Source organism: Oncorhynchus mykiss, chromosome 4 (genome assembly GCF_057628025.1).
Source record: "Oncorhynchus mykiss isolate SJ-2025 chromosome 4, ASM5762802v1, whole genome shotgun sequence".
In the NCBI taxonomy this organism is placed as follows: domain Eukaryota; kingdom Metazoa; phylum Chordata; class Actinopteri; order Salmoniformes; family Salmonidae; genus Oncorhynchus; species Oncorhynchus mykiss.
The window spans coordinates 40,087,748-40,106,796 of record NC_143025.1 but is presented as its reverse complement, the minus strand read 5'-3'; the positions used below and the strand labels follow the sequence as shown (position 1 = coordinate 40,106,796).

General features: G+C 46.5%; 1 protein-coding gene across 1 annotated transcript in view; it reads right to left on the bottom strand.

Annotated features, from left to right (window-relative positions):
* Positions 1-19,049, bottom strand: part of LOC110521800 (tyrosine-protein kinase JAK1) — a 54,359-nt gene that overhangs the window by 16,372 nt on the left and 18,938 nt on the right. The window contains exons 3-10 of the mRNA XM_036968783.2: positions 15,219-15,342; positions 11,023-11,176; positions 10,623-10,786; positions 9,111-9,456; positions 8,726-8,908; positions 7,005-7,162; positions 6,691-6,805; positions 5,614-5,812 (exon numbers count right to left, since the gene is read on the bottom strand). Of these exons, the coding sequence (XP_036824678.2) occupies positions 5,614-5,812; positions 6,691-6,805; positions 7,005-7,162; positions 8,726-8,908; positions 9,111-9,456; positions 10,623-10,786; positions 11,023-11,176; positions 15,219-15,342 (1,443 nt within the window). The remainder of the gene's footprint in view (positions 1-5,613; positions 5,813-6,690; positions 6,806-7,004; positions 7,163-8,725; positions 8,909-9,110; positions 9,457-10,622; positions 10,787-11,022; positions 11,177-15,218; positions 15,343-19,049) is intronic.

Below are 19,049 nucleotides of genomic sequence, written 5' to 3'. Positions count from 1 at the left end.
GGGTGTTGACCTACTGTTGTGCTCCCAAAACCAACACGACAAGCCGAAATAGCTGCCAGATATACCTTAATAGCAGAAAAGGCCTTTCCTTTGTCTAATAATTCCTGTGTAAACGACAGGATTACCGGGACAGAGCACTGGAACGACACGGCCTGTTAATTGGTGCGCCATTCCTCAAACACATGCCATTTACAAATCATAAAGGGACCTGGTGGATGAGGCTCTAGCACTCAACAGTCTAAATGTGATTTTGGGGAAGCCCGGCAGTGTTCAAATGAAACCGTTCATGGGCCATGCCCAGAGTGCCAACCGTTCCGGGAGAGGTTGGAAAATCTCCCTGCGCTCCTGGCACAGTAGGTCCCAATGCAGCGGGAGGTGCCACAGTTGACCGCATAGTAGTTGAGTGATCTCCGCCAGACAGTGTCTTTCTGGCCAATGTGGCACTATTAGTATGAGAAACAGAGAGAGCAATCAGGGCCAGTAGGGGGAATGAATACAGGAGGTCACATGGTCACTCATTTGCCAACGCGTCCATTCTGATCGGTGCATCCCGACCCCTCAGGGAAAATAACAGGGGACACAGTGTATTCTCCCTCAATGCATAAAGATCCACTGCTGGAATGCCGAAGCGAATCCAAACCTGATTGGCCAACTCTGGGTGGAGCTTCCACTCCCCATATAGAGGGTTCCCCCAGGAGAGTAAACATGCCCTCAAATTCAGCACTACTGGTTCATGAGTAGCTCTCGTTGACTGGAGATGCACACTGCTCCACATAATCACTCTGTGTACCAGTGTGTGTAAGTGAGGGGATCGCAGTCCCCCTTGTCTGTTTATGTAAGCCACAACCGTGGTATTGTCTGTTCTGACTAGAACATGACGACCCTCCATAAATGGGAGAAACTACTTTAATGCTAGGGACACTGCAAGGAGTTCCAGGCAGTTTATGTGAGTGGAACGGAGATGGGGTCCCCACACTCCGTTCAGCACCTCGTGGGTCGCACCCCAACCCGAGAGAGATGTGTCTGTCAGGACTAATTTTTGGGCGAAAACAGTGTCCATCTGGACACCCTGCGACAGAAATGTCGGGTCTCTCCAGGAGTGCAGTGCTACCGTGAAATCTATGGAGATCTGTACATGGTGATGTATTGGGACCTAGAGAAGAGACCCAGCGTTGAAACCCTCTCATATTCAAGCGCCCTAATGGGATGACCACTAAAGCCGATGCCATCAAACCCCACAGCCGTAGGCATGTTTTGAAAGAGACCAGGTTCCCTCTGCGAAGAAGTGCTAGGCAATTCTGGAATGTTCTTATACGTTTCCTTGAGGCGAGCTTGAATGATACCGAATCTAGGGTTAGACCTAGGAAAGAGATTGTCTGCGTCGGAATCAGAATGCTCTTTCCTGTGTTTATTCTGAAACCTAGAAGTTTCAGGCGTTCCCAGAGCAGACTAAGAATTCTTGTCTCGATTGAGTGCACAGCAGCGAATTGTCTATGTACGTCATCAGCCGTACATAGACTTCCTCTGAGAGGTGACAGTGAGTTATCCCTATTAGTTTTGTGATTTCCCAGAGGACAGGCTCTGAATCCCCCTGAGCCTGAGCTCCGATTCCTTTGAATTGAGGTGGGTGACAGGGAATTGTAGTCCGTCTATCGTGCCCTGTACCCAGTTTGACACTACGCATGCCCACCAGATCGCTCTCCTTTCCGAGAGAGAGCAGCACCCTTTGTCGGGGGGAGAGTGTATGACAGTCCGCGAAGCGCTGCACATGCACGGCTGGCCCGCACTGGAAGAGTGCTTATGTGGCCTATCACCACAGGAAGGAGCGGTTATAGGGAGGCACACTGTTTGATTTGATTGTGTGAGAAACAACATGTCTGACTGCACCCTTGGCCTGTAGCCTGGTTGTGCTAGTGGGATAATAAAAAAGTGAACTGACATTGGGGAGTGTTTGTGAGACGAGAGGGGGGGTCTTGTAGAAGCATTCACCTGAACATTGTCTTTTCTCCTATTTGGGCTGTACTCTGTGACCACCGACTTGGGCCCGGTATTCAGGTGCCTGGGAACTTGCACCCTGGAACAGGCTCAGGACTGGTGGTGGAGATAGAAATGCACTTGGGGGAGGCCGTTCTCACCTCTCTGGCAATGGGGACACCACTAGGCCGTCTGCATCTTCCTCCTTACCCCCTGGGTGGGGTTAGGGGCCGGTTGGCTCCTTGGGGCCATGGGTGGGAAGGGAGGCTTCTTATATCAGGGGTCTTTAGGGTCCGAGGTTCTCTGCTGCCTTGGGCTTGCAGCCTAGGGGGCTGGGGATCTTAAAGGAATTTTGACCTGCTGCAGCCTGGGCGAAGGTGGAGCCATGCACAGGGGAGGCACTGGGCTGTATCTTACTGGGCAGACAGAGCTGGAGGGCTCCCTCTTCTTCTCCTCGCACCGTTTCTCAATGGTCGGACCGAAAAGGCCTACGAGAGCATCCAGGATCTTCAGATTCTCACTGTCAGACACCGTGGATAGATTGAGCCATCGCGCCCTCTCCTGGGATATCATGAGCCCCATCACTCTTCCCGACACCTGGACGGCAGCTTTAAGCAGATGCAGGTTGAGGTCTGTAGCAATGCAGCTCTCGTCTCACAAACTTGGCTCCGGTGTGACCGTTATCTCTTTCTGTAGCTCAGCTTGGTATGCCGAGGTCATGGAAGCGGTGTTGAGCCCTGTCACCGCTGTGGCGATCAACTTGTAGACCTCTGTCACGGAGGACTGAATGCACACACACTTGGCTGGTAAGGTGGGACCAGTCGAGCTCATGGAGAACTTCTGGCTGGGGTGTAGATGGGAAGCTACCATTGGGTCGATGGGGGGGCATGTGGGCAAGCCCAATCCCTTCCATGTCAACACAGTCCAACATGACCCACCTTGGACAGGGTTCTTGGAGGAAAAAGGTCTATTCCAGGTACGGATAACCTCCTCCATTCATTCTGGAAGACTGGTATAAATTGCCTGGCTGCCCATTTGGCTTTGGGTAGCTTACCTTCTTAGCAGGACGTGGTGGTCTCTGCTACTGTATTAGGCAAGGGAATCAACAGTTTATCTGCAGTGCGTTTGCACACGTCTTGCAGGTCCACACCGAGAGACGGTTTCGGATTCCCTGGCAGGAGGCTTGGCGGCCTGAGGGGATGAAGGAGTCGTTGCCTCCATCTGATGATTCCAAATGGAGGCTTACAGGAAAGCCCCATGGAGTCGTTGTCGTCTGATATCAGGAAGCCCGGCAGGGAGGCAGCGAGGTCATTGCTGGAGTCCTCCAACAGTGGGGCAATGGCTTCAAGCTGGTCATCCCAGCTAGTGCTAGCAATCGCTCCGAGATTCCCTGTGGGGATATCCATCGCCTCTAATGAGCCATTGGGGATGTCAGCCCCATGTTAGGGTCGTGTTGACTGAGGCTAGCTTGGCGTGCGACGGAGACTCTTCACCATGAAGAGGGCACAGTCCAGTTAGGTATCTAGCAATTAGTGGTTTATGCAATCTGCCCTGGCATGCTGTCAATTAACTTCTGGGCCACACTGATGGCAGCCCATTCTTGCATAATCAATGCTTGGAGTTTGTCAGAATTTGTGGGTTTTTGTTTGTCCACCCGCCTCTTGAGGATTGACCACAAGTTCTGAATGGGATTAAGGTCTGGGGAGTTTCTTGGCCATGGACCCAAAATATCTATGTTTTGTTCCCCGAGCCACTTAGTTATCACTTTTGCCTCATGGCAAGGTGCTCCATTATGCTTGAACAGGCATTGTTCGTCACCAAACTGTTCCTGGATGGATGGTAGAAGTTGCTCTCGGAAGATGTGTTGGTACCATTCTTTAGTCATGGCTGAGTTATTAGGCAAAATTGTGAGTGAGCCCACTCCCTTGGGTGAGAAGCAACCCCACACATGAATGGTCTCAGGATGCTTTACTGTTTGCATGACACAGGACTGATGGTAGCACTCACCTTGTCTTCTCCGGACAAGCTTTTTTCCAGATGCCCCAAACAATCGGAAAGGGCATTCATCAGAGAAAATGACCTTACCCCAGTCCACAGGAGTCCAATACCTGTACATTTTGCAGAATATCAGTCTGTCCCTGATGTTTTTCCTGGAGAGAAGTGGCTTCTTCGCTGCCCTTCTTGACACCAGGCCATCCTCCAAAAGTCTTGCCTCACTGTGCGTGCAGATGCACTCACACCTGCCTGCTGCCATTCCTGAGCAAGCTCTGTACTGGTGGTGCCTCGATCCCGCAGCTGAATTAACTTTAGGAGACGGTCCTGGCCCTTGCTGGACTTTCTTGGGCGTCCTGAAGCCTTCTTCACAACAATTGAACCGCTCCCCGCTCTCCGATAAATGGTTGATTTAGGTGCAATCTTACTGGCAGCAATATCATTGCCTGTGAAGCCCTTTCTGTGCAAAGCAATGATGACGGCACGTGTTTCCTTGCAAGTAACCATGGTTGACAGAGGAAGAACAAGGATTCCAAGCACCACCCTCCTTTTGAAGCTTCCAGTCTGTTATTCGAACTCAATCAGCATGACAGAGTGATCTCCAGCCTTGTTCTCGTCAACACTGACACCTGTGTTAACGAGAGAATCACTGACGTGATGTCAGCTGGTCCTTTTGCGACAGGGCTGAAATGCAGTGGAAATGTTTTTTTGGGGATTCAGTTCATTTGCATAGCAAAGAGGGACTTTGCAATTCATTGCAATTTATCTGATCACTCTTCATAACATTCTGGAGTATATGCAAATTGCCATCATACAAACTGAGGCAGCAGACTTTGTGGAAATTAGTATTTGTGTCATTCTCAAAACATTTGTCCACGACTGTACAGTGTAACAAAAATGCAATGTAGAGTAGTAGATATATTAGAATCATTATCAGTGTGTGGCTGGGTGGAGAGGAGGAAGTGATGTTGTGACAAAAAGAACTCTGTGGTTTTCAACACACAAACACAACAAAATCAAAACACAAATGATGCTCCACCCTTGTGACAGGCTCATCATAGCAGGCAAAATATTTAATCATAACAACCTCCACACACACACCTCCACCTCCCACGCCTGTCTGCAGTAAACAGAGGAGGAGAGATGTGCTCAGGAAACCACAGTACTCCTTTCCTTGCCTCTCACTGATGCACATGCACGCACACACACACACACACACACACACACACACACACACACACACACACACACACACACACACACACACACACACACACACACACACACACACACAGAGGATGTAAACAAGACAGGGTTCTCACACACACAAGACACTTGCAAAAACACATAGCCACACCTACACACAGATGCACACAGTTACCCTCAGAGGGTTAAGTGAGTGGTAATCATGGTGAGGCAGTGTCGCTAAGGGAAACTAGAGCTCTTGGTGTAAACAGGTACTAAAAGGGACATCCTTTCAGCTGACCAGAACCAAGTCACGCAGAGGGCTCAGTTCAATATGCGTGCTTGTGTGCAAAACAGGTATGGAAAGACCAACATGACATTCTGAGGGGCTGAAATAAAAGCACTAAAAGTTGAAGTGAAAGTATGTGTGTGTGTACTGAATATTTGTGTCTCTCCTCATACCTCTGGGCTGTGGGGGGCAGCAGCGTTTGAGCTGGAAGTGGAGGTTGTCCGTACGGAGGTTCTGTCTTGCCAGGTGGTCTAGGAGCTCTCTGAGAGAAGATCTGTAGGTCTCGGTCCCAAACAGACGGAATCCCTCAGAACCCACCTCGATCTGGAAGTTCTTATACAGATGCACCTGCCTCGACTCACACAGATCCAACTGGAGAGGGGGGGGGGGGGTAGATGAAGGGAAGGAGAGAAGGAAAGAGGAAATCAGGGAGGGAAAGGGGGAGAGAGTTAGGCAGGATAAAACAAACTGTTTTCCACTGCATACTGCCTGGAACAAATCCCCCCCCCCACACACACACACACAGTTTTCACTGATGGGAGTTCAGCTTATCTAACCATGGTAATGTGATATACACACCAGACTGCCAGGCTGTTGTTTTGACAGTAACCGCACATTGTTTGAAAAGGACATCCTGTGTCTGTGTGTGTCTGTGTGTATGTGTCTCAGAGTGTGTTTCATGTTTTGGTATCATCTGTGTTGTAACTGTTTATCAGACAGCTCCTAGTCACTTCCTTGTGTGATTATCTCTGAACTTTGTTGTTTTGGCTTTTTACCAGACTTCTCCATTCGTTCCACCTCAGTTATTGACAACCAACTCTCTCTGCCTGCAAAAATAATTTGTTCTCAACAGGGTGTTTTTTTTGCATATCCCAACTCTCCCTGAGACGCCCTCGGAGAGTGGAGTCACGGTCAGGGTCTGCCATTTCGACCCTGGCCATACCAATTCAACCGTGGAACAATTAGGGTTAAGTGCCTTGCGCAAGGGCACATTGACAGACTTGTCACCTTGTCAGCTCCGCGATTCCAACCAGCGACCTTTCGATTACTGGGCCAGCGCTCTAACCGCTAGGCTACCTGCCGCCCTAATTCCAGCGTAGAGTGTGGACGCACTTTCCTATTACCGGAAATGATGCAGTCAAGATACCCACATTTGGGGGAATTCACAGGGGTCAGCATGGCCAGAGTGCAATGGTCTCGCGCCTCTTTGGTAATCAAGGTGTCTCCCGTGCCAGGTAAGCACGTGTTACCTCTTTGCAGACCACGGTCATGATGATGTTACGGTAGTCAGTACAGGACCAGCGCAGGACGTAGGTTCCCTCCTCGTTGCCTTCCTGACGAAGCTTCTGGATGGCATACTCCGTACTGCAGGAGACAACAGTCAAACCCCCGAAACTCGACGGTGGATTAAGACAAATGAAACAGATAGAGAAAGGTAGAAGGACGAGAAGAGAGGTTAGGAGAATAGAGAGATGAGGGGGGATATAAAGATGGAAATGGGGGAGAGAGAACAAAAGCCAGACAGAGAGAAAAAAAGAGAGAGTGAGTGTGTGTGACTACTGACCAGATAGGTCCATGACAGCAGTTCTGTAGGTTCTGCACCACAGAAGAAGGAGCCACCTCTGTACACAGGTAGTGATGGGCATCTACCGTAAGACGGAAATACCCGTCCACCAGAGCAGCGAACGCCAGCGCCTCGCCTCTAAACTCCAGCTGCACCTCCTAGAGGACAATCGAGTTACACAATAGTAACAAATACCTCATAAATCATTACATTCAATACTTGATTCATTCATCATTATTTGGATCCCCGTTAGCAGGTTGACATTTATTGGGATGAATCGTGTCCTGGAGGCCTAGCTCAGCGGTTCCCACAGCAAAGTAAAAATTGGCTATATCGTAAAAAATGTATGCTAATAAGAATGAGCCTTTTGGTCTTCATTTAAGGTTGGGCGTAAGGTTAGCAGGGTAGTTAAGGTTAGCTTTAAAATCAGATTTGATTACTTTGTGGCTAGGCCAGCTAGTGACCACTCTGCAGAGCTGCCTCCAGGACAAGATTCATCCCAATAAATCAAATGGCAAGGCTCTCCAGAGGGTGGTGCGGTCTGCACAATGCATCACCGGGGTAAAACTACCTGCCCTCCAGGACACCTACAGCACCCAATGTCACGGGAAGGCCAAAAAGATCATCAAGGACAACAACCACCCGAGCCACTGCCTGTTCAACCCGCTACTATCCAGAAGACGAGGTCAGTACAGGTGCATCAAAGCAGGGAACGAGAGACGGAAAAACATATTCTATCTCAAGGACATCAGACTGCTAAACAGCCATCACTAACACAGAGAGGCTACTGCCTACATACAGACTTCACATCATTGGCCACTTTAATAAATGGATCACTAGTCACTTTAATAATGTTTACATTTCTTGCATTACACATCTCATATGTATATACTGTATTTTATACCATCTATTACATCTAGCATATGCCGCTCTTTCATTGCTCATCCATATATTTTTATATTCTTATTCCATTCCTTTACTTAGATTTGTGTGTATTAGGTAGATGTGGAATTGTTAGATTACATGTTAGATATTGCTGCACTGTCGGAACTAGAAGCACAAGCGTTTCTCTACACTTGCAATAATCTGCTAACCATGTCTATGTGACCAATAACATTTCAAGATTCATCCCAATAAATACCAACCTGCTCCCCATTAGCTGACACCTTAGTCTGTGTTCCAAAACACTCCACTAGCTTCCTTTCTTGTAGATTCCTTTTCTCATCTCCTTTCCTTAGTGCTCTAGACTGCACATCTTCAAGGAGCTTGTTTTTTCGAGGTTCAGTTAGCTTGGTCTGATGCAACAAGTGGCACACTTATAAGCCGTGGCATGCAGTCACAGCGATCATTTCAGTCCCACAGAATTAGAGCAACACTGTAAGTACTGTACACACACTCAGCAACTGTACAATACTTCTCCTGTACATAGCTCTATTCTTAACAGAGGAATGTCTAATGGTAATCTAATCTCATCTAAACACAGACTACTAATCAGATGATTTGTTCCTGGGCTAGGTTGGCTGGTTGTTAGGCCCGGTGACATTTCAACCAGCTGGCTGGAACGGAGACAGTACAGAGACCAAATAATTAATTAATTAATTAAACACTAAATATGCTACTGTCACTGCTTAATCGGCATAATCTCAGCTCAAGCAGTATTGGGAGTGTGTGCGTGTGTGTGTGTGTGTGTGTGTGTGCGTGCGTGCGTGCACTTATCTTACCATCTTCTTGTTATCCTGTCTGAAGATGGTGACAGAGGACTCTTTGATAACGATGTGTGTGATCTCGTGAAAGTCACAGAACGTCACCCAGTCGTCACTGGCGTCGCTCTTCTTGTCCTTCTGCTGTTTGCCCTCAAGCTTGTTCTTCTTGGACTTTGTCTTCTCTTTCAGCATCAGGGTATTCTATTGCCAATAAAAGCAAAAATGCATTGTCATAAGATTTCTCATAGATTGGTTTCAAAATACATTCAGATACTTCAATACCTTCCAATATCACTCTCCTCTCCAGATATATCTCAACCAAAAGTCTAATGTTAGACATTCTAACATATCTCAACCAGAAATCTCACACCAACACCTTTAACCTCCCCACCTTCCCACTCACATTAGGGGGCTTCCTCCTGTAGGAGATCCCTGTGGTCCCAGTAACCTGGACCTCTATGGCCAGGGAGGGCTCAGGTCCATGGCTCAGCCCCCCGTTTGTCTCTCCCTCCTGGGTAAGTACCAGGGCCCTGGGCTCCAACACCTCCCTCCCCAGGCCCCGGGTGAGGCCTTCCAGGGTGGACAGGTACTTGATCTTCAGGTCGTACAGCGTGATGTTGCTGTCCTGCATCGTGCGACTGTTGAACTCATTCAGGAAGTTCTTGAAGACGTTGTTGATGCGGAGCCGGGTGAGGATGTTGCGCTGTTTAATGCTCCGGTTCAGGTTCTCCGGGATAAAACGTTTGTAGCTGGAGAGAGCAGGAGGAGAAAGGGATTGGTAAATAGAGGGGGGTAGATGGAGTCAGTGTAAGAATTAGGGACATTGTCTTCCCTTTCCATTTGTTAACAGGTACGTGTGTACAGATTATACAGTATATCTGTGTGCAATGTTCCCTCTAAACTATGCTCCCCCGGGACTGCCGCGCAGAAGAAATATCAGCCCTCGTATAGAAGCACAAGTTTGAGCTTGACTCAACTAGAGTTTTCCCCCTTAGTTAATTAACACTATCACCATTTCCCTTTACTGTGGGAATTGTGATTGATTCAATCAATGCCATAGCCCGTACGCTACACAGACCGGTGTGCCATAACCAAGCAAAGCTGCAGTAGGCCTATATGCAAATAGAACATTGCCATATATGGATCTGTGCCATTCATTTTGAACTGGACTGTGTTTACAGCATGAGCAGTCGTGAGTAGATGCACTTGTTTTGAGATCAAAGCATGAGCTGCATGTAGCTGCTAGTTAGTGAGTTATTAGCCCATTTATAAATAATTTGTGGTAACTACTGTGGGAGTGATTGATTCCTACAAGAGAACAAAATGTGTACATTTCTAGACATCTTTGAAGAGCTTTTTTTTTGTCTTAAAGGGGCAGTGTTGTATTTTGAGAGATGCTTGAATAAGCTAAGTAGCCAATAGGCAGAGGATGTCATAATTTGTCTGATTCCTTGTAATAATGGTATGGGAATAATAATGTATTTGATTTATTATTTTTGCATCAAAGACAACATTTTTGTCACCACCTTGTCTGAAGGACAAGTGGTTAAACAGGTTAATGTCAAGCCCTGCATGTTTTTCTTCAAAAGTCTCATGGAATGTAGGCCTACATTGAACACAGCACATTGGCTGCTACTGTAGACTGAATGATAGAACAGCTATTTCCATGTTAAAATGTTACGGGATCCATTTCTCTTTTGTTTTTGACGGTAGGCCAAATAGCCACAGTAGCCTACTTGACTACGACAACTGTAACTTAAAGTGGGTATGGCCTCAGTGTTCACAGTAGACGCACCCTGGAAGTTGCACAAAATTTACACAACGTTCATGTTTGCCCTAGGCAGATCTGAAATTTGCTCACTTCCTAAAATAAATTGTAGGGAACATTGTCTGTGTGTGAGTGTGTCATCTATACCTGATCTCATTGGAAGCAGTAGAGAGAGGTATTTCTTTGGTCATAGCGTAGTGAGTGATGGCCAGTACAGCCATGCCCAGACACTCATTCTCTATCTCATGCTGCTCCGCCTCACTCTGCTGGCTACGCACCACAGCCAGACCCTTCTGGAAATCATTCTGGCCCTGGAAACACACACACACACACACACACACACACACACACACACACACACACACACACACACACACACACACACAAAATATACTCATACATAACCATACAAGAAGGGACATGTGTATACAAATCGTCAGATTTCTGATGTGGTGAATGGTGACTAATATTCCAATGAAATTAGGAAGAGTAGTGAATCATACATGTACAGTGTGCAATACCCTCTCATAGACACACACACACGTACCTGGAAGAACAAGTAGTCGAGGGAGGCAGAGTCCAGTAAGGGTGTACCCTCTGGGATCTTCTGTGGGCTGAGTCCTCCTCTCAGTTTACTGATACAATGTCTCCACACTGGAGACTCACTCTCACTGGTCCCATGCCAGTTAGTGAAGTAAAACCTGGTGGATGAGAGAGAGAGAGAGAGAGAGAGAGAGAGAGAGAGAGGAGACAAAAAGAGTGAGAGGTGTGTGTGTGTGTGTGTGTGTGTGTGTGTGTGTGTGTGTGTGTGTGTGTGTGTGTGTGTGTGTGTGCATTGACGTTAAGTATGCAGATTTGTTTGTATTTGTGTACAAAGGTTGGCCATAATCTAGAAACACGCCCCTAAGGTGTGACACTAATCATCTTAAACCTCTAAAAATGCAATATTCCTAACAAATCAAATGATTGAGACTAAAGCTAAAATAATGAAAGAGAGGTTCCTTGGACACGGCTACAGTGACAGTCTCGTCAACATGTCTCATTAGCGAGAGCGACAGACTGATAGAGACCCCCCCCCCCCCCCCCCCCTTTGTTTTTCCACTGAATACAAGGGCAGATAAGAAAGCATGATCCTCAAACACTGGCACATTCTCCAGAGTGTCCCCTCGCTCAAAGACTTTGCGTCTGAAGCCTCTCCTGAACTGGTTTAGGAGTAGAGTGTGAGAGCAGAGTGGAGTGGAGCTGGAGCGGAGCAAGTAGCTGGAGCTGGAGCAGAGCGAGGGGCTGTAGCGGAACTGGAGCAGAGCGAGGAGCTGGAGCGAGGAGCTGGAGCGTGACCAATTTGACTGGAGCGTGGAGCGAGATTCCCAAAGGTTGGAGCGTCAGCCTTCTTGCCCGCACCAATTTCGCTCAAGTAGCGCTCCCGTCCCAGCATGCATTTGAAGTCTACTTGTGTGCCGCTAATAGCCCCTTCCTTTAGAAACTGTCATGGAGTTGGCTAAATATTTTCATCAAGAAACTGATAACACACACAGGTGCTAAATCAAGGTGGCTTACAAAGAGGAGGACCAAGAGCAAGAGAGGGAGTGCGATGATGTACTGTCCACACCTGAAGAATCATTGTGGAACCTGAAAAGTCACCAAAAGTATAATGGTGTACTTACTATGTGCACATGCTAAAAGAAAGGAACGAGGTGGGTCGATAACATAGCGTGTCTTTTCCAACCGCTCAACTCCGTTCACATGCTCTGTTGAGGAGGGGTCGCAATATCAGAGACCGCGTCGTGCACAGTGTGCTCCCGGATCCTGCACCCTCTTCCTGGCTCCCAGTCCCCCCCCCCCCCAATGGTTTCTACCGCTGTTGTCATTGTACTCATTCTTCCAATTCAAGTGACACAAAAGTATTCGATCACTCACGCTCAGGTAAAGAATACAAGGTAAAATACTTAAGAAATTGTAAACTCAAAAAAAGTTATTGCTGTGAGATGTTACCCCACTCTTCCACCAAGCCACCTGCAAGTTCCCAGACATTTCTGGGGGATATGACCCTAGACCTCAGCCACCGATCCAACAGGTCCCAGACGTGCTCAATGGGATTAAGATCCGGGCTCTTTGCTGGCCATGGCAGAACACTGACATTCCTGTCGTGCAGGAAATCACACACAGAACGAGCAGTATGGCTGGTGGCATTGTCATGTTGGAGGGTCATGTCAGGATGAGCCTGCAGGCAGGGTGCCACATGAGGGAGGAGGATGTCTTCCCTGTAACGCACAGTGTTGAGATTGCCTGCAATGACAACAAGCTCAGTCCGATGATGCTGTGACACACCACCCCAGACCATGACGGACCCTCCACCTCCAAATCGATCCCGCTCCAGAGTACAGGCCTCGCTCATTCCTTCGACGATAAATGAGAATCCGACCATCACCTCTGGTGAGACAAAACCATGTCTCGTCAGTGAAGAGCACTTTTTGCCAGTCCTGTCTGGTCCAGTGACAGTGGGTTTGTGCCCATAGGCAACGTTGTTGCCAGTGATGTATGGAGAGGACCTGCCTTACAATAGGCCTACAAGCCCTCAGTCCTGTGCAGGTGTTGTTACACGTGGTCTGCCACTGCGAGGACGATCAGCTGTCCACCCTGTCTCCCTGTAGCGCTGTCTTAGGCGTCTCACAGTACGGACATTGCAATTTATTGCCCTGGCCACATCTGCAGTCCTCATGCCCCCTTGCAGCGTGCCTAAGGATTTCAGAGTCAGTAGAAAGGCCTCTTTAGTGTCCTATGTTTTCATAACTGTGACCTTAATTGCCTACCGTCTGTAAGCTGTTAGTGTTTAATGACCGTTCCACAAATGCATGTTCATTAATTGTTTATGGTTCATTGAACAAGCATAGAAAACAGTGTTTAAAATGAAGATCTGTGAAGTTATTTGGATTTTTACGAATTATCTTTGAAAGACAGGGTCCTGAAAAAGGGACGTTTCTTTTTTTGCTGAGTTTAGTACAGCAAATGTTGTTTAATGCTCAAATGCCCACATGTGGGCTTGTTTACGTCGGTCAGACGAAACAGGCGCTCAAATTAAGAATAGCTGAACACAAAACGGCTATCCTCACCAAAAAATATTGAATATGCAATCGTGCGGCACTACCTGAAGGCCAATCATGGCTCAGCCTCAACCTTGGCATTCTGGGGAATTGAGAACGTTTCTCTTTCCTCCAGAGGGGACAAAATTACGAGGAAATTGTTACAGTGAGGCACTTTGCGTCGAGCCAAAAGGGTCTGGAATGAACAGCCCTCGTTCGCATCTTTTTGGAAAATATGTTTTTCTTACTTTATTTCTCTGTCTTTTGTTATTCAAGTGGAATGTATGTGTAGGAAACTTGAATGATGATCACACTGTTTGAATAACCGGTCTAGTTGCTACTACTACTGACATTATCGACACGTTTGAGGAACATTATTTGAGCGGGACACTCCCCTGCGAGTGTATATGGTGCCTCACACATTTCTCCTACTCAAGGCTCTGATGAAGGAGATTTGTGCCGAAACGGAAGACTGTTGTTTGTTTGTCCCGACAATAAATCTATCCGATTTACGCAGAAATGGAGTGCTCCTTTTTCTTCATTCTCCCGGATAGTCACCAGTTGAAGTATCCTGGGATAAGGAATGTTTTGGCTATTTTCCGGTCCCTCAGTCGAGCATCTGATTCTCCCTTGTTCCATTTAAGATGGGCTGAAGCGCGTTTGGGTTTGCCTTCTTTCCCTGTTGGCCATAACCTGTTTGTTGAGTAAGTGTACCCTGGCTGTATGATGCAAATTCAACTCAGCTCAACTTTATTAGGCTCTCACCACATTCACCCTCCTCCTCGCCCTCTATTGCAGGGGTGTCAAACTTACACCCCGGGGGTGTTGACTGCCCGGCTGCTCGCTAATAATCACTAGACAGTCAGGGTGCAGCGAACATTTCAAAAACGATGGATGGAGCACTACTTTTAGCAAATTGTGATAGCAAGGAAATATAACCAGTGTTCAGAGTGGCTCTCCAGACCTCGGTGAAGACCGAATGCGGCTCCCGGTGCAAAATGTGTTGTCTAGTGTAAGAGAGCAGAAAGAGGAAGTGTGCGTGACACCACATTTACTCTCCTTCCTCTCGGAGTTAAACGTTTATCTTGGATCATATCCAACTGAACTGCCATGACAACTGAATATCTCCTATCACATTATCCTCAAGTGCAGAAAACAAACACACTTACTTGATACTTTAAGTAATTGGATTTTGTCCTGCCTTGTATGAATGTTTCACGTGAATTGTAAAAGAAGTTCACAAGGAAATCCTACTTAATCACATACTACTCTAATCTTATCTGATGTGGACTACTTTACCAGCTCAGAAATTGCCGTTCTACTCTGCGCAGCATGGTTTCAATGTGCCATACAACCAACCTGCATGACAACTTTCTTGTTACACTTAATCACCGTCAGTGAATGACGGTTGAATAACAGTCACGTTGACTAGCAGCAGGTGTTGTTGGTAACAGAGTGGTGGATGAGTAAATGAGTAACTCGCACGCAACGGGGGGTGTATTGATCGTCTGATGAATGACATCAGTGAGATATTCATGATTCATCACAATGACTATGATAATGTGATGACACCCACACACACACACACACACGGAAGCAAGCAAACGCACACACACTCAAAACGCACGCGAACCCACACACTGCAGTAGGCCCGTCTAAGTACCTCATGCGGTAGTGCAGCTTGATGCAGGTCTCGTCCGTGATCTTGAAGAGGTGGTTGGGAGCGTACCACAGAGTCCTGCTCTCATCATACAGACCAAACAGATTATGGCACAGGGGGGAGATATCTGGGAGAGAGAGGAAGGAAGGAAGAGGGAGAAAGGGAAAAGGGGGGGACACATTACATTACAACCTTTTTCATCCATGAATTCATTTTGTCGGTGCTCTTACCCGGAGAGCAGCTTCCACGTAGGTCAAAGTTTGAACAATCAGGCTAGGAAAGAACCGCCACTGAATGATCAGTTGCACAGAGTTCACACGTGTCAGTGTATACCAAAGTACAGAGTGCACGTTTCACGGTTAATTTGCCATGTGCACAGGATGCAGCAGGTGTAAAACAGTACTGTGACATTTTTACACTAAGAGCTCTTTCCCAACAATGCAGTGACAGTAGTAATAATAGAACATGGAATCATAATAAACACTCACAAAAAGTATGGTACGGGGTTGAAGAAACATGAGAATGCGAGTATATACAGGTTATTCAATGTGCAGGGGTTCTGGAGTGGTTGAGGTAGGTTTATACATCAAAAGTGACTGATAGGACATACATCGATGACATACATTGATGACTAAATACAGAAATATCTCATTTACATAAGTATTCACAGCCCTTGAGTCAATACTTTGGAAGAGCACCTTTTGGGGTTGATTACAGCTTTGACTCTTCTTGGGTATGTCTGTATCTATATCAGCTCTGCACATCTGGATTTGTGGATTTTCTCCCATTCTTCCTTGCAGATTTTCATCAAGGTTTGTTAATTAACCTCTAAGACACTGTGCTTTGCATTTACCACAGAATCCTTTGTTTTATGCTTACACGTGCCTTTTTGCATTCTCCAGGCGTGCTGTCATGTGCCGTTTTGTCAGGAGTGGCTTCCGTCTGGCCACTCTCCTAATAAAGCCCAGATTGGTGAAGTGCTATAGAGACTGTAGCACATCTGGTGGGTTTTCCCCCCCCATCTCAGCCAAGGAACTCTGTAGTTCTGTCCGAGTGGTCATTGACCAAGTTCCTTCTTGCCCAGTTGCTCAGTTTGGTCGGGTGGCCAGCTCTAAGCAGAGTCTGGGGAGTTCCACATTTTTTCCATTTCCTAATGATGGAGACCACATGTTCTCTTGGAAACTTTCAACACTCTAGAAATGGTTTTATAGCCTCCCCCAGATGTATACCTCGGACAGTTCGTTGGACTTCCTGGCATAGTTTCTGCTCTGACAGACTGTCAACTCTGGGACCTAAAAGTGCTTTCAGAATGTATTCAGACCCCTTGACTTTCACATTTTGTTACGTTACAGACTTATTCTAAAAATGATTAAATTGTTTTTTTCCCCCCTCCTCAATCTACAAACACAACTCCATAATGACAAGGAAATAACAGGTTTAGACATTTTTGCCAATTTATTGAAAAACAAAACAGAAATATCACATTTACATAAGTATTCAGACCTTTTACTCAGTACTTTGTTGAAGCACCTTTAACAGTGATTACAGCATTGAGTCTTCTTGGGTATGATGCTCGAAACTTGGCACATGTTACGGTGCGTGAATGAGGACCCAAAAGCGAATTAACGTAAACAGAGCTTCTTTAATGACAAAACATAGGTAGGCTCAGATGGACCGGCAGATTCCGACAGGACAGGACAAGGTTGCAGCAAACATGACGATAGTCTGGTTCAGGCATGAATAACACAAACGAGAATCCGACAAAGACAGGAGCAAAAACAGAGAGAGATATAGAGGACTAATCAGAGGGAAAAAGGGAACAGGTGGGAAAAGGGGTGACGAGGTAGTTAGGAGGAGACAAGGAACAGCTGGGGGAAAGAGGGGGAGAAAAGGTAACCTAATAACGACCAGCAGAGGGAGACAGGGTGAAGGGAAAGGACAGAAACAAGACACAACATGAAAATACATGACAGCACACCTGTATTTGGGGAGTTTCTCACATTCTTCTCTGCAGATCCTCTCAAGTTCTGTCAGGTTGGATTGGGAGCGTTGCTGTACAGCTATTTTCAGGTCTCTCCAGAGATGTTTGATTGGGTTCAAGTCCGGGCTCTGGCTCTGGCCACTCAAGGACATTCAGAGACTTTTCCCGAAGCCACTCCTGCGTTGACTTTGCTGTGTGCTTAGGGTCGTTGTCCTGTTGGAAAGTGAACCTTCGCCCCAGTCTGAGGTCCTGAGTGCTCTGGAGCAGGTTTTCATCAAGGATCTCTCTGTACTTTGCTCCGTTCATCTTTCCTTCGATCCTGACTAGTCTCCCAGTCTCTGCCTCTGAAAAACATTCTCACAGCATGATGCTGCCACCACCATGCTTCACTGTAGAGTTGGTGCAAGGTTTCTCATGGTCTGAGAGTCTTTAGGTGCCTTCTGAAAAACTCCAAGTGGGCTGTCATGTGCCTTTTAATGAGTTGCTTCTGTCTGGCCACTCTACCATAAAGGCCTGATTGGTGGAGTGCTGCAGAGATGGTTGTCCTTCTGGAAGGTTCTCCCATCTCCACAGAGCAACTCTCGAGCTCGGTCAGAGTGACCATTGGGTTTTTGGTCACCTCCCTGACCAAGGCCCTTCTCCCCCGATTGCTCAGTTTGCCCGGGTGGCCAGCTCTAGGAAGAGTCTTGCTGGATCCAAACTTCTTCCATTTAAGAATGATGAAGGCCACTGTGTTCTTGAGGACCTTCAATGCTGCAGAAAATGTTTATTAGCTTTCCCCAGATCTGTGGCTTGACACAAACCTTTCTCGGAGCTATTCAGACAATACCTTCGACCTCATGGCTTGGTTTTTGCTCTGAAATGCACTGTCAACTGTGGGACCTTATATAGACAGGTGTGTGCCTTTCCAAATCATGTCCAGTCAATTATTTTACCACAGGTGGACTTCAATAAAGTTGTAGAAACATCTCAAGGATGATCAATAGAAACAGGATGCACCTGAGCTCATTTTCAAGTCTTATAGCAAAAGGTCTGAATACTTAGGTAAAAATTATGTTTTTTTCTGTTTAATATATTTGCAAAAATTTCTAAAAACCTGTTTTCACATCGTCATTATGGGGTATTGTGTGTAAATTGCTATGGATTTTTATTAATTTAATCCATTTAAAAATAAGGCTGTAAAGTAGCAAAATGTGGGGAAAGTCATGTGGTATGAATACTTTCCGAAGGCACTGTATATAGACAGGTATGTTTTTGTAAATCATGTCCAAACAATTGAATTAGTCACAGGTGGACTCCAATCAAGATGTAGTGACATTTCCAGGATGATCGAAGGAAATTGGTAGTACCTGAGCTCAATTTGGAGTGACATAGAAAAGGGGTGAGAATACTTATGGAAATTAGATATTAGTGTATTTCATTTCCAATACATTTCCAAACTTTTTTTTACTGTCATTATGGGGTATTGTGTGTATTCAGGCTGTAACATAAAATGTGGAATAAGTCAAGGGGTATGAATACTTTCTGAAGGCACTGCACATGTAAACAGGGCCGAAAAGTGACTGATAGCAGGAATATATAAATACTCATGGTAATATACTAAATGGTAATATATACATATAAACAGCAGTAATAGTGATGTGAGTGAGGGTGTTTGTGAGTGTGTGTATTATGTGTGTGTGCGTGAGTAAGAGCGGCAGTGAAGGTGTGTGTGTCAGAGTGGATAGAGACCTGTGGATGGGCATAGAGTCCGTGTGGATAGTATGTGAGAGAGGGAGAACAGTAATGTTAGTTGTTAGCCATTTAACAGTCTTTATGGCCAGGGAATAGAAGCTGTTTAAGGATTTGTTGGT